This window comes from Apus apus, chromosome 13 (assembly GCF_020740795.1).
Source record: "Apus apus isolate bApuApu2 chromosome 13, bApuApu2.pri.cur, whole genome shotgun sequence".
NCBI lineage: Eukaryota > Metazoa > Chordata > Aves > Apodiformes > Apodidae > Apus > Apus apus.
The window spans coordinates 16,056,817-16,073,282 of record NC_067294.1 but is presented as its reverse complement, the minus strand read 5'-3'; the positions used below and the strand labels follow the sequence as shown (position 1 = coordinate 16,073,282).

At 39.8% G+C, this 16,466-nt stretch overlaps 1 protein-coding gene across 11 annotated transcripts in view; it reads right to left on the bottom strand.

The window, feature by feature from the left end:
• The window catches only part of RANBP17 (RAN binding protein 17), a 143,780-nt gene that overhangs the window by 58,483 nt on the left and 68,831 nt on the right, over positions 1-16,466 (bottom strand). For 10 of the 11 annotated variants that reach the window (XR_007890769.1, XM_051630974.1, XM_051630976.1 and 7 more), the window contains 2 exons: positions 9,990-10,063; positions 2,816-2,896 (listed from right to left, as the gene is read on the bottom strand). Coding sequence is in view for 10 of the 11 variants with exons in the window: in XM_051630974.1 (XP_051486934.1) it covers positions 2,816-2,896; positions 9,990-10,063 (155 nt within the window). In the remaining variant the exon portion in view is untranslated. The remainder of the gene's footprint in view (positions 1-2,815; positions 2,897-9,989; positions 10,064-16,466) is intronic. The other variant, XM_051630982.1, reaches the window with a different exon arrangement.

The following is a 16,466-nucleotide window of genomic DNA, read 5'->3' as shown; positions in this document are numbered from 1 at the left end:
TGATTTATAATTCAAATAACTGAGCTTTGAAATCAAATTGGGCTAATGTATTTTGAAATATGCAAAACCTGGAATAATTGGGAAAGTCATGCAAACCATGACACCAGCCCCAGTCATTTGGTGCCTTTGTTGGTAATACTGTCCTATGGTTTTTACTACTTCTTTTTTTTTTTCCTTTTCCTTTTATTTAGTATAGTTGCTGGAATTGTGGCTTGCTTTTAATTCTAGATTACCCTTTAGAAAATAATACACATAAAAAAAAGAAAACCCCACTATTTACAAGACTGTGTAGAAGCTGATGGACGTACAGGAAAGTACTGAAATGAAATAAATTACTATTTTAACCTTTCAGGCTAGCCACAATTTCATCTATATCAAATACTGAAAATTGATCCACTGGATCCAGCATCTTAACAATACACTCATTCAAGGCAATATCTACTTAATGCCTTTAAAAAAAACCAAACCCTAATACAATGTGAAAAGGCCAAAGTTTGCAATGCCAGGAAGTAGTTATGAACTACTTCATATGTTTGAAATAAAAAGTACTTCAGTATTATTATTAAAAAAACCCCTATTGGTAGAGTTTTTTATAGGAAAAAAATACATACCTTTAAAAGCCAAAATGACCAGTGAAATTGGGTTGTACATCATTTTCTGGGAAAAAGGAAAAACAGCCTCGACAGGTGTAATTTATCATTTTTCTGATTTAATACCAAAGAAATATATTAAAATAATAAAAAGAATCCTGAAATCCTCAAAATTTGTAGTGATAAATAGCCCTCCCTGTCTTTATTGCATTATGCCTACTAACAGAAATATTGCATGGTGGATTTTGCCAGACAAGGACGATTATTTTCCAATAAAAAGTTGCATATTAAATTCCAGCACAAAAGTGGGTGTCTAATACTTTTGAAATCTTCCATGGTTTGGCAGGGAACACAATTTTAAACTTAACTAATACAACATCAGGGTGAAGCGAAGCAGCATTAAAGCCCTGGTTGTACAACCCCACCCATCTAAGGAGAAAAGCTGCTGTCCTCAGAATTTTCATCTGAAGTATTTCCAGGGAAAAATAACTGAAGACATTTTTGGTATTTCTGGTTTCAGTTCATCTCTCTTTTTTTGCAGCCTTTCAACCTTTCACCTGGATCTTGCAGATGTATGTTCAGGAGGAAGTGCTGCTTTACATCCTGACTGCGCACAGGGGGGTCCAACTTGTTAGCAAGTTAGCAAGTTTCTGCAGAGACAAAATCCCCATTTCATCACAATTCTACTCTTCAGGAGAACTTAAGCTATTCAATATGTACTTTTTCATCCTTTCTAGGTCCTGAGATTATTACGTCAATTTCATGAGCAGAAATTAATTTATTGCAAATATAATTTGAATAATTTGAAACTGAAAACTAGCCTCATTTGCACCAAGAGTTTATCCTGTCCCTCATTTTTGAGAGCCACCATGTGAATACAGGCTTTTGGAAAAGGAAGGCAACAGGAAAGGTAGATGCTTGTTGGCTTTAGCAGCAAGATGAGGCTGATTATTTCAGCAAGTACAGATGCACAAATGGACAAGCAGGCACTTTAGGTTGGGTACAACATGTCTTGGGTATTTTGAAAGTGGTTTGAACCCCACCCCCTACTGAGCAATAAGTACACAGCATAAAAGAGGAGAGAGCTCATTAGTCTCTTCATAAATCTGAAGAATAAAATAAATGTCTCCCCTTTTGTTTTTGTCAAATTCCTTAGCAATGTTTCACTTTAAGTGCTTTCCAGTCCTATTTCTCTGATGCCAGGAGAAGATAAACACATGCATATTTAAAATGTCAAGTTAGCTGCTTAATGGTATTTCAAATAAACATACAGAGGTACACATTGTGTGATTTTCATTTAACAAAATTCACTTATGGAATGTGGAAACCCACACTCATCTTTCAACCCAAGGAAATATATTAAAATTCTTCTTACACAATTAAACTTCTATGGAGAAATAAAACGATACCAATTGTCAGATTCCAGGTGCCTTCCCCTCTGCTTGTCTTAACAATCTCCTCTAGAAAATTACTGAAAAGTTCTTTTTATTTTAGACTAGTGAAACATTTCAATATTGAATAATTTCATGAGCCCTGGTGGTTCAGTATCTGTCGTATCCCTTCAAATGTTGTGTCACATCAAAACCAGCTACTGCTTTTTTAAAAATCTTGCTCTGCTGACTCAAAATTCTGACTCAAAATTCAAAGAGCAGACATACTTCTCCAACTCATAAGGAAGTGAACATTAGCACAAGAGTCAAACAACAGATACTGCAAGAGGAAGCAAGTTAGCATCCACCATCTGGGGAAGAAATTCACAAAAATACTTGAACCCAGACCAAAATGCACATGCACAGTCATGGCTGTTTTATCAGCAGTCATGATGGAACTGACACTGTCAGGAACACAGAATCAGGCAACAATAAAACATAGAAAGAGGTTCTTGTGTTGAAAATCTAACTCCTGGTTCATATTTTAATGCATCCTCAAAAGTAGAACATATCCTGTTCTCAATATTGGTGAGCTCACCAATGGTGCTGACTCCAGGATCAGGAGCAGGACAGACAGCCATGAGTAACTGCAGGATTCCTCTGTTGTTGCTAAAAAGGAGGTGGAAATGAGCACACCTCTAAAACAGTATTTACAAACAAAGATAAATCAAGATGAATTAATAGTAATATCCTAATTGGTTTAAAAATGTGGCACATGAAGCAATGGAACTCTCATATTCTTTTTTACCTTATTATTTGTAATAATACCTTCTGCCATACACAATAAAAGGATATCCAACAGAAAGGTCATTGAGAAACTGAAGAGTTCTTGAAATCACAGGCTCACACCTTCCCCGGAATTTAAGATTTGTGACACTAGAAGAAACAAAACAGAAGAGTGAGATTTTATAACACGTTTGCCCCTTTTTGAGACGTGCAGTGCAAAAGCTCAGAGAGGCAGGGCATCACCCTCTGGCTGTGTGCCTGTGACATGTCTCAGGATTTTCCATCCCAGCATCCTTTTCCTGACCAGGAGGTGCAAACTTTGCTGTGATACTGTAAAAATACATTCATTTCAAACAAATCCATCATCTGTCACAATAACAGAAATTATCTGAGACTTAACCCTACTTATATCCATCTTCCTCACTTTTCAACACAGCATCTGGCCACTTCACTTCTGTAGTATTTATCTGCCCAGTTCTTCATCAGATCAGAACAAATTGCTACCAATTCCCTAGGAAAACTTCCATAGGAGAAATGGGGCACAGGAAAACTAATGATGAATTCATGGAGCTGCCAATAGACCCAATCCCAGGGAAACTCTACCTTGCAGTTCTTGTACTAATCCCTATTTTTCCTCTTCCCTACACCAAACAGTTAAGTCGAGCTACACAGGGAATACTGAATTTCCCTAATTGCAGCCCCTCTCAGCCACAGGCATTTGGAAGCACACTCTGATTACTGAACCAAGGGTGATACAGGGTAACCCTGGGCCTATTATCAATGCCTGGGGAGCACACACTGTCTCCCAGCTAACATCAGGTGATGAAGACTTGGCTCTACTACCTTTTAATAGGTGTAGCATGAGCCATGAAGTACAGAGCCAGCACCTTCTCCAGCTTCTTCAGTGCAGGTCAGGGCAAAGACACCTGAGTGACATGGGATGCAATCTGTGCAGTTCACCTACTAGATGTATTAGGAAGTGAAGAGGTGACATTAACTTTCAGATGAAAGGGGTAAAGTCAAGGCAGTAAAGTGGAGGAACATAAATTTTTTTTTTTCAAACAAGGAGCAGTTATAACAATAAGTAGAGTCACTGATCTTGTAGTCTATCATCTCCTACCTTTCTTATGGGAATGTCACACAGGCCAATGTGTGCCTGATACATACTGGTTCTGCTGTAAACTCCAGTCAGTGAGTCCAAGAAGACAATACCCCCTACTCCCCTAAGTAGCCCAAATACATCTATCACTTCACTGTACACTGACTACTAGTAACTTTTTCTAGTACTCCTTTGAGAATCCAGGTTGGGCTGATCAGCCTGTAACAAGTTGCTTCCTCTTAGTTCCCTTTTTTGTCCTACTCTTCTGGGACATCCACCATCACCCTCACTTGCTCAAAAGACCCAGAAGAAAGCTGACTACCCTTTCCTCCAGACAGGGAGATAAAACTGCATGGAAGATTCACAGCAGAGTTTCTGGTATTGGATTCATCTGGAGAAAGAAGAACAGTCCATCAAAGGCTTTTGAAACACAGCCCGTTGAAATTCAAAGGAGAATTAATTCCTGGCTCAGAAGCCATGCAGCTCTTCCTGATGGTGAGACCTAATTGCTAAGGGGTTTCTCAAACTGCCAGGTGAGAAGAGTAAGTAATTTCAGATTTGTATGCCTCAGTTTCCTTATCTGTAGAGTATGCAGCATGGTCCTGATCTAAGCTGTCAGGTCTTTTGATGAAAGCCCACGATGCAGGAGGTATAATCATCAGTCCCAGCTATTTATACCATGAGGCAACAGGATTTCAATGTTGGGGATATAGAATCCAAAGAAGAGTTATTAAATGCCTTAAAATCAGTATTGATTATTGCTTTTACATATTTACAGGCTAAAGAATGTACTAAACCACACAAACTTAGTCTCTTTTTCAGGAAGTTATGAACTCAAGGATGCAGTTTAAGACATAACACTATTTAGTATTATTTGCTCAGGAGAAGGCAAATAACAACACAATTACCAAAGCAGTATTCCTCAATTTAGGTTTACGAACAAATGTTTATTTACTTTATAAAACCTCTATGAAGAGCTACAGAGGTTCAGCTTGCCTTAAAGAAATAGGCCATTCTAGCAAGTCCATAATTCACAGTTTATCCCTACTATGGGGAGTTCTGGAGATGTTTATAGTTGCACTAAATTCTTAACAAGTATATACCACACACAGAGACAGAAATGAACTTGGACTACCCAGATCTGACATCAACGTCATAAAAAAGGTTATTTTGCAAAAGAGCAAAATCTTTGTCCTTCAGTAGCCAAATATAAGACATTTCAAGAAAAACAAGAAGTCAGCGACAGCCTGGAGAGAAAATTAAAACTCTGTAAGGAAGGCTCTTCGTCCAACATCCAGAGCACTTTTGTGTACATCTGTTCTTTCAGTTTGTGGTTGTATTTGGATGCTGAAAGATGGAGTAATAATATAAAAGCTAGAAAGTACTCCTGAGTGAAGAGAGGCTGAAAAATTTCAATTATAATGGTAGTAATTCCCATTTCTGTTGTTGCCTTATCAATATCAGGCAAGAGGAAAGACACATAAAAAGTAATATTTTAAGAAAGATGTACAAAACATAAGTAAAATTTGTAAAGATTTAAAGAGGAATCTCATACAAAAAGCAGATTTCCACTATGCAAGGAAGAGAAGCCAAGGGATGAAGGATGAATTTACAGCTCTTGGAAAAATCATGGCAAGACAGCACTTAAATCCAAGTGCTATTTTTCTTGCTTCTTTCTCTCCCAAGTGGGTTATTGATTTAAAATACGAACTTAATGAAACAAAGTCAAAGGAACTAACCATAAAATTTCAGATGAGTCACAGAAAATAAAAGCCTCATCAAAAGCTACACCAATCCCAAATTCACCAAAACATCTAAGGGAGATGAGCACTGAACATATTTTAAAAGCAAACTGTGTTCACACTGAAGGAACTGCTCCCAGCTTAGCCCTCCTTGAACCTACTCTGCTGTTGTTACAGTGCTGAGCACAGCTAAGAAGGCTTAAGATGCCTTGCATATTAGAAAACACTTCTCTTGAGATTAGGTATTTTTTCAGTTGGCCTTTCCCCTTCCTCACATACACCTTGGAAGGTGGTGGTCAAAGCAAGCAAATGCAGTGGATGCTAAAAGAACTATCCTAAAAAAATTCTGGTAAGACTAGGATGAAAATAAATCCATTAATGGATATCCTGACTACAAGAAACCCCATCCCTTCAGAAATGGTTTAACAGGACTTCAGTAAAAGGCACATTCATTAACTTCCAATGAAAAGGGGATAAAAGGTCTAGCACCTGAAGTGACAGCGGTACCTCAAACTACCATCAGAAGGTCTAAAGGACACCTACTACTTTGACAAATCTCAAAGTATGTCTGTACTTTGAAAAATATTATTTCATACAGCCTTTAATCCATAATTTGAGCAGTGGTTCTGCAGCTACTAGTAGCTATAACACAAATATTTAAAATTGTTTTCACTTAATGCAGGAACTCACTGAGCTTGATCACCAAAGTTCCTCTGCTAAGCTGCTACTAATAAATTCAAAACACATTAAAGTTACAGAGATGAAAATGAACTGAAAAAACCAGAGAGATCTCAGAAAGGCAGCTCTATAGAAAATGTGTACATAATTTCAAGAAATCAAAGCAAAATCTCATTTATCCATCTAAACACCAGTGAGCTCAGATGGGACTTCAGGAAACTAGAGACTCTGTGTCAACTATTAAGTCATCACAAAAAAAGGATAATGTCTCTAACAGCAGAACAAACAAACGTTTGTCCTGACAGACTAAAACTTGTTTGACTACCATAAATGCAGGTGCTATGTTTACTCCTCACACACAGGATAACATGCTTCCTGCTTGCATCCTTCACTGGATTCTTTAGTGGCCAAGTGGATGGAAATAACCTGACATGGTCTTTTGCTCATGGTGCTAATGGCAGATTATCATAGAATCACAGAACCATCCAGGTTGGAAAAGCCCCTTGGGATCACCGAGTCCAACCATCATCCCTATGAACAAAGTTCTCCCCTAAACCATCTCCACCAACACCACATCCAAACGACCCTTAAACACACCCAGGGATGGTGAGTCCACCACCTCCCTGGGCAGCCTGTTCCAGTCTGACCACTCTTACTGTGAAAAAATTGTTCCTAATGTCCAGTCTAAACCTGCCCTGGTGCAGCTTGAAGCCCTTCCCTCTTGTTCTGTCACTAATTACCTGTGAGAAGAGACCAGCACCAGCCTCTCTACAATGACCTTTCAGGTGGTTGCAGAGACTGATGAGGTCTCTCCTTAGCCTCCTCTTCCTCAAACTAAACATTCCCAGGTCCTTCAAGTGTTCTTCATCAGATTGATTCTCCAGGCCCTTCACCAGCTTTGTTGCCTCCTCTGTCCTCGCTCCAGCACCTCGAGATCTCTCTGGAATTGAGGTACCCAAAACTGGACACAACACTCCAGGTGTGGCCTCACCAGTGCTGAGCACAGGGGGACAATCACCTCTCTGCTTCTGCTGGTCACACTATTTCTAATGCAACCCAGGATGCCATGGGCTTTCTTGGCCACCTGGGCACAGTGCTGGCTCATGTTCAGCCCCTTGTCAATGAGAACCCCCAGGTCCTTTTCTGCCAGACCCTTCCCAGCCACACTTCCCCAAGCCTGGAGTGTTGCCTGGGGTTGCTGTGGCCCAAGTGTGTGATGATAAGCATGATGATCAGGTACTTGCTCCAACATTTTCTGATTTGAAAGTCCAGTTGCCATTAACCAGGCAACAATAATCTTTCATGCATAACTCCTCTATTTCACATAATGCTTGACATTAATGAAACAGAAACAACACCCTCAGATATGGTTGTACAGTTGCTATATGAGAATATCACCACTTTAACAGGAAAGTGTGCCATAAAAATTCCCTAGTGTTTCCTTTTAACTTGATGTCAAGGAATAACGTAAGACAAATTTCACCTGCCTAAAGAAAAAAAAGGATCTGTAGGGCACAACAGTAGACAAGTAGCTTTCTAAAATAACAGTGCAGTTAGAAATACTGCCTACACCCACAAGAGAAAAAGAGGGAATGGTCTCACAGCCCTGGATCCTGCCCACTGCTGTTACCAATGTGCTGAGATGATTCTCAGTAAGAGATGATTCTCAGTAAGAGAGCACCAGAACTGCTGTCAGAAGGAATTGCCCCATCAGGCCCTACCTCTTGGATCATACATCAGCATGTTATGGTTTCACACCCAGATTTTCCAACTGGCAGGCTAGCACTGGGGGGAAGCTCGTTTCCTTTAATTGATGCAAACATGAATGTGTTTACACAGCGGTTTCACAGCCAACTCTTCCAGCTCCTGACTGGATTGTCCATTTCGGGCTGTAGCATCCATTCTGTAAAATTAAATTGATCTTCCATCTAATCAATGAACAATTCATGTTTTTGGAAAATACAGTAAAGCATGAGGAAAGAGAAAATAAAAATCTAATGTGTCATCTAACAAGCAGCACTGACTTCTGCTTTTTGCATCCCTCGTTTTCTTTTAAAATCTTCCATGTAAAATTAAAACCCTGTATTTTTTTCTTAATTTACATTACTTGTGCAAACACAGCCCTACTCAATCTAAACACACATAATACTTATGATAGAGCCTGCTAAATCAAATACTGGTATTTTCCCAAGTGGAAAGGCAACAGAGATTTCATCTCAAAGGCAGCAACAAGCAGCAAGAGAGAAGCAAAGTGATGCATCTGGTCTCCAAACAACAGTTATCTTTCCTCCCTTTTCCCTCTGTTGTTCAAGCTTCTCTGTAGTTTGAAACAACAAAATGAAGCCTGGTTGTCTAGTACCATGTCATGGACTGCTTCCAGAAACTGTACAATAAGTGTCCATCAATATTTTTCCATTCATCCCCCTCCATTTACCTGTCTCCAAAGCATATTCCAAAGAAATATCAAGGTTCAATGGGTACTATTGTTATCTTAAGGCAAGATATAAAACTTCTTGGAGGAAGCAAAGAATTTATGCCTTATTTTCCACAGAAAGGTTAAGTCATATTAGTAAATGACCTTGTCTTGACTGCTGCTACTTCTCAAGGTTGGTAGTCATGGTAGCAAGTCAAGTCTAGTACTGTCTGAACAGGTCATGGCTAACCTGGCAACATCAGTAGGGATGTTTCTTTCTCTAGTAGGTCCAAGTCTAGTGAAAGTACTTAAAGGTCTTGTAAGTCAGATTTAGAAGAGATGAAGTAAATTACAAGATGCAGCATCTTCCTCACCATAAAGAAGTAAGGGACTTGTTTCTCTTTCTCCAGGCACGCAGAGAACTCATTGTCTCCTGGGGACACTCAGATATTTTTTTAGTGGATATTCACAATTTTGCAGAGGGACCATTTTGCTTTGCTTCAAGAGCAAAATGGATTTTAGATGAAACTCTTTTTGAGACAGAAGAAACTATAAAATCTCATGAAGGACATAAGTAATAAAAGACAAAATCCTGGCAGCTTTGCTGGCACCCACGGAAAGCGGCTGCAGCAGAGGCATCAGGAAAAGGAAGCCACTCCAGATTCATTTTTCTATGACTATTCTTCAGGGAAAATATTGTAACACCTATCTGTCAGAAGAGCACACCATCTTATTCTGCCAAACGCCAGAGATGGGAAGTTGACTGATAATGCTGCCTCTTGTCTCCATCAGTACGAGGCCTTGAAATCCTCCTCTGAATCTCTATTTTTAAGAGAGCAAATTTTGACAGATCTTGCCAAAAAGCAATCCAAGAGAGTCTCCTCAATACAAAGAAAGATTAATTTAACTTGTTCAGTTCCTCACTGTAAAGTACCGTGAAGCTTTACGGGCAATTCCACTGACATCTGAAGGCCAGGAATGAAAAGTGGGAAGGTGGGGCTGGCTGCTGCCAGACTATCCCCGAGCAAAAGTCTGTGAAATCTCAGCTCTGTTCTCCCATAAACCATTTCCAGAGGTGATGTAGTCACTGTGGAGGAGATATTTCTGCAAGTTTTTATTTAGGTGCCTGCAGTACCTTCTGAAAATAAGATATTTGTGCTTCTGAAAGTGGTTATCCCTTACTTGAAATATTTAAAATTGTCATAAGACAATTTTCTAGCAAAGAGCAAATCCAACGACAAAATAAAACTCAGATTTTATGTAAACATTAAACCAAAATACACACAGAATAGAACCCAAGAGCAAACTCACATTTTTGTCATAAATGTTTCCAGAACTTGGTTGTCATCTGTTATGCCTAAGACTTCTGACATTCGGGCATACACCTGGAAATAAACATTTCAACAGTAACATATTATAGACATTTAAAAGTACCAACTTTTTCATTTATTCTAAAACTTTCCCTATTTTGATTTTGCATGAGGAAAGTCCAGGCACAAATGCCTGTCCATCCAACCTAGCTAAAGCATTTGTGAGAGATGGCTTATACACTCCCCAACAGTATGTTGTGAATTTGGCACTGATAACCTTTTACTTGCCCTTGCATACATTTTTCTTCCCCACAAAGATGTCAATTTTCCATAATAAACTCTGTTGTTCACAGAACAATAGTCTGTACTCAAAGAGCCTGGTTTTTTTACATAAAAAATTGCAAAGTGATGGAGAAGACATTCTTGCATTGGTCTCTGTCCTCGATGGGATGTGATTCAACCCTGTCCTTGAGCTTGATTTTGCTACTTCACACCCTGCCAGTTGTAAAATCTGGTAAATCTGGTACTTGCCAGATATTAATTTTTGTGGCAGCCACGTAACTTGCAGTTATACAACACTTTCCCCCTGTATTTCAGATTCAAGACAGAGATCACCAGCCAAGTTTTCCCAGCACCCAATCCATCCTCCTACCAGATCAAACTGCTCTTACGATGCACTAACAAACACACAGGTCACAGCAAGTCTATTTTTTCTTCAGAGTGCAATCTTAACATTTTCTGGTTGTTTTAGTAGCCTAACACTCAGTTGGGATAAAAACATTGAGTTGGTTTAAATCAACTTCAGAAACAGAGGGGTGACACATACAGCAACATTTCTTCGCAATTCTCTGCCAACTCACTTGACCCTGAGCTCGAGTGACTCTGAAATGTGTGTAGGACTGGGCTAGATGTCCACCTCCCAGTCAGGGCTGATTATTTCATTAACCTTCAGTGACACTGAGACAAGCAGGAGGGGTTATCAGTAATCCTTCCCTGGGATGTGACAGGCCTGAGGCATGAGCAGCAGCACCGTGACAGCCGGGTGCCATCTAGCTGCCAGCTGCTCCCTGACACCACTTGTCCCCCAAATACCAACGGGTCCCTCTGGACTGCTGGGACTGCACCTACACCTGCTGGCACCAGCTTCCTTTCTGCTGGTGAGGGAATCCCAGGACCTTGCTTAAAAACCAAACCAGCAGAATTCTACCTCTGAGGAAGTCCACAACAATAATACAAATAAGAAACACTACGATAAAAATTCCGCGTTCATGTCCCGAAGTCTTGAGTTTCATTGAAGCATAATAAAGGCATGAGGAAACTGACTTGCAGCTCTAACCAGAAACTGCACCAAGATCAAGGATAACTTAACTTGTAAGTCAACTTATCCTTTTTTAAACGTCTGAATGCAATTCAGTGTGATAAAATCAGCAGTGAAAGGACAATCAAAAGATGAAAACATTGTAATATACAACCTGATCCTTCAAATTTTTCAAAATATTTTGTTCACACACTGTGTGAAGTTACCATATACAGTAATTAAATATAGAAAAAGTAATATATTCAAATATAAAAAGAGTATCTTCTAATTTTTTTTAAAAAAATCATCTAATTAGTGCACTGCGGAAACGCTACAGCAGCTGCAATTTTGGCAAAGTGTAAGAATTTTTGTATTTGACATGATGAAAAGAGGGAGGGAGGCAGCAGGGATGTCAACACATCAGCAAAGCCACATTTTTGTTGGGATGTTTCCTTGCTTTCCTGCCTTCCTGCCAGGGACCCCAGCGGGAGGAACGGCGCTGAGGCAGCGCTGGGAGCTGCTTTGTGCTCTGTTGTCAAACTGGGCTCCCCCCACATCAGAGTTTAACAAATAAAATACTAAACCAGCAGTCAGTGTTGACAAAGAGCAGCGCTTTAATCCACAATTATCCTTGTAACTCTTACTACTCCTTTTATCATCCATTAGCTTTGATTCCCATTATCCCATCAAGAACTGTGTCAACGCTTTTGTCCCTGGGGATTTCCCACAACTCCGAGGATCTGACAGCCAAGCCTGAGTGCTAAGCAGGATCATTACCTCTTAAATCCACTTATCTGATCCACTGAATAGTAAATTGAAAAGCTCATTAACAGCAACAATCTGATTTGTTTTCACATGTGACAGGGTCATTTCAAGTCAGCATGAATACGGTGCTTGTAATAAAAACTACTACCCCTTCAGCTCCAAACTGGGACAAATTGTAAGCTAAAAGAAATGGCATATTTTAAACACCTTCTTCAAAATAATTTTCAAAACCAACGCACACATTTGGCACACAAAAATAGAAAAGCCAGAAAGCCCCCCAACCACAACAATGAAACGCCCTTAGACTTTTAAGTGCTATTAAAAATTAATGAGAAAGCATTTTGGAGGTATAGTAATAAAACACACTTCGACAACAAAGACTGTGCGACGTAGTCAAAAGGCAGAAAAAAAAAAAATTACTATTGAAAGGGGTTGTGAAAGGCTGTGGAATCACATGTGGGAGTGATCTCATCTTCAGCTCGGTTCCAGCACGGAAGGCAGAGGCAGCCCAGGGCCCTCACACCCACTGGGTCTCCTCCATTCCTGACCTCCCCTTCCTTCTTCCAGCATGAGAAAACCCAAGGCTTGTGTTTTTAACTCCCTCCAGGCACTTGAAGGAAGGAGCAGGATAATTAACTTTTTTTGGGAGGAAATAAACAGTTCAAGACTTCTGGAAAGCCTTGACACATCCATTCCCAAATCCTCACAACTGCAGGATTTAGACCTTCCACTACAAATCCTGCATCAACACACAGCACTACACAGTCATGCCATGGTACCACCCAAGTGCAAGCTTAGCAGTAAAATATCCCATCATCACCATCTCATTCTTACAATAGTTATGAACGTGAGTGAAAAAGTGGTAACATCGGGCTACAAGGTTTGAAGAACTTCACAAGTACAAGTTCTTGAGGTCCCTGAAGCAAGCTGGGGCTGATACCACCATCACAACTGATACCTACAGCACTGCTGTGCAGTCAGAGGGGACAGCAGTGGTCATGGCAGTGAAGAGAAAGAAGAGCCCAGCAAAACACCTTCAATAATAATAACAATTTCAACATTTTCATGCTAGCATGAAGACAAGAGACCCAGAGATCCTTTTCTTTTGCCCTGTTTGTGCCACCAAAACCACCGCAGTGGCCTGAGGATGTTTAAGGAGGGCAGCAGGTTCACAAGCTCTGGTGCCAAGGAACCTTTTGTGATCTAGTGGATTTATCAGTCATTCAAATTACATCACCAGATACTTCCCAAATACTTGAACTACTTGCTGCATTGCAAAAGGGTGGAAAAACAAAATTGTGGATGCAATGCTTTACAAAGCAAAGCACTTGTATGTAAATACAGTTGAAGAAAACAAATAATTCAGGAGTAACACTAAAACTTAATTTCTCTGTCTTCACTGCTCTTTGGCCCTAGATATCTTTAACTTTGCTTTGTCTTTTGAGGTCTTCTCTTTTTGGTGCTATCTTTATAACTCTGAAGAAGCTAATTATGTCAATTCTTAAATGTGAAGCAGATTACAGAACTGGGAAGCTCAGAATATGAGTTCCTAAAGGTTGTATGGCTCTGTAATGACAGTCACAGAAATTCAATAACAGCACTGTATGGAATGTACTCAAACGCACCCCATGAAACAAATTAAAACAGAGCAATGAATCTCTCACACTGTGCAAATAAGAAAACGCACGAAAATGTTGGTTCCTATATGTTTCATAAGGGCTATTATAATGAATTAAGATTTTGGATAATGAATCTTCAGAAAATTACAGTGAAGTTATTACCCTTAGGCACAGCGTAAATGCTTAAGATATTATAACTTCCTTGAAGCTCTCCAGGCCTTGCTGCAGAGAACTATCACTGCAACATTAAAGTATTTTGTCATGAATATTGAGGGCAAAACTAGACCTTAATCGTATTTACCCCAGCAAACAGAAGCTGAGTGGGGAGAGCTGCTAGGAGCAAGCAGGTCAAGGAGCTCATCTCCTCCCCCACCATGTGTCTGGGGATTCACACAACACGGCACCAACTACAGCCCATGTCTGAAGCTGCCACCCCACTGCTCTAACACCTTGTGCACCACCCACTAAAACTCCATACCCATCCCCAGTTTCTTTCTCGGAGTCAAGTGCCACAATACATTTAGTAATTTCCACTGCTTTTTCAATTGGAATCAGTTATTTTGAATTTTTAGTGCTTAAAAGCTCCGTTAGGGTGCAGCAGAAATCTAGCCTCCAAATCCCGACAACTTCTGAAAATCTGACCCGAGTCCCCTGACTGGTGCATCAGGGTGCCAGATCCTGACCAAACTAAGGGCTTAAAGAGCCTTGGCTTTTCTATCTTCTGCATAACAGGAATACCTTTGAAACCTCCATTCCTGACCAGCTGTCTTAAGAAGCTAATATCTTGAAAGTCCCTTAATGCTGAGTCTAAACTGGAGGCTGGGCTAATGTTTTGTTTTATAGTTACTTCCATAAATGAGAAAGCTTCAAAAACAGGCCATAATAAATTGGCACAGTTAAGTTTCAGACAGGATCTCTGAAGATTTGGTTGGGCTTTGTGCTACATAAAAAGTAGGGTACTCTCCATCCACTGCTAGGTGTGTTTGTAAGCAATGAGAGGAAGAACATCAGTGACATAAATGATATGCTATTTACTGGCTCACCTATAAACTGAGCTTAATTAAAAGGTTGCATAAAGCTGTCCTCAACTGAAAGAGACCTCGTATAAAACAACATTTAAAGATTTGGGTATTGTTATTACAACTAAGTTATGTTTTAGGGGAAAGAGTGTATCTGCTGTGTGGCTGAAGAGTCGTCGTTATGGATGTTGTTTCCTTCCCAGTCTATTGAAATATTCCATCACCACAAGTTCAGAGAGGAAGAGGTGTTATCAGTTCCTGCAAAGGCTGTTTTCCAAGCTCTCCTCCCCAGTCCCTTCCCTGCTGCTCATGGAGTACCCATGTGATGCCAGCAGCTAACCTCTTCTTCAATGGAAATGGATGTCTATTTCAATGACTTTTTTTCAGCTTTTATTTACTCCTTTCCTTCCCTTCTTTCCCTCCCTTCCTTCCAAAAATCTTGAAAGAAAGACTTACAATTCTGGTGAACAGAGAACAAACTAACTGGTGTTATTACTGACGTGGCACAAGAAGCATTCTCTGGAAAAAAAAAAAGAAAAAGAAAAAGAACAGGGTTTATCTGCTAGGTGTTCAGTTAGCCAGTTGTTGAAAGGGTGCTTAGCCTTAAAAGTCTTGTTTAGACTTACATTTTTGTAAAGCTATATTAGTGATTTTTAATTCCACTGTCTCTTCTGCTCCCCTCCAGGGCTTAAAGCACAAATATAGTGAAAACTGAGCAATACTATTAACAGCTATTACTTTTTGAACATCGTCCAAAAGATCTTTAGTTTTTGAAACACAGTTCCAGGCTGTGCTTTCCATCGGAGCTATATGCTGCACTGCAGAGATTCAAGCCATATAATGCATTCAGGTATTTCCTTAACAAGAAGCCAAAATGCTGCTTTAAAAACCCTCTAATGTTTGAAATGAACCAATATTGTACACATGACAGGACCAGATTTGTGCTAGTCAGGAAACTCCAGAAGATAAAGTACTACAGGTTCTTCAGGAGCAGTAATGGACAGTCTTACTTGCCCCTGTAACTATTGAAAGTGTCCAGCTTCATTTTATTCAGTTGCTTACTTGTATCGAAATGAGTGGCCCACTCAGCATGCTTATGTGCAATAAACCTCAATGCTAAAGTATCAACATTTGTTTGGCACTTCAAATCAAGTAATAAAAACCACAGTTACTTATTACAATTCTAAAATTCCTGCATCAAAACCTATTTCATTGTCGTGACTAACATAGCTACTCCACATCTCTCAGGATCAAGCCTTAAACATATGATATTTAGTGGTATCACCTCTTTTAAAAAAGGTTTTGCACCAGAGTTGCAGATCAGAGTGTGTTTGCACGTTTATCCCAGGGCACAAGGAGAGGTGTTACAGCCACCACAGCTAATACTAGCAATTTGAACAACCCTCTTTGGCAAGCCAGAAATAAGATAATTGTTCAACATAGGCTGGCTCTTCTGAAATACTGGAAGCATTGCCTGTAATTATAGACATCTGTCATTGCTAGCCACTCAGTAGTAACCCTGACATCAATATACAACTATAACACTAAACTGCCTGCAGGCACAGCAATGGAAGCCAGATACGAGAGGCGGGCAATCATCTGCCTCATCCAAACTATCTGTCAAAGGTTCCTAACCACAAATAGCTCTTACGTTTTGTATCCTTAGGATAATATGTTGATTTATTTTAGTTCCTCTAATATTTACAGTCTAGGCCATCTACTAAAATAAAGAAACAAACCTGATGGCTAATGGAGGCAGTTACTGTTCAAAATCATCA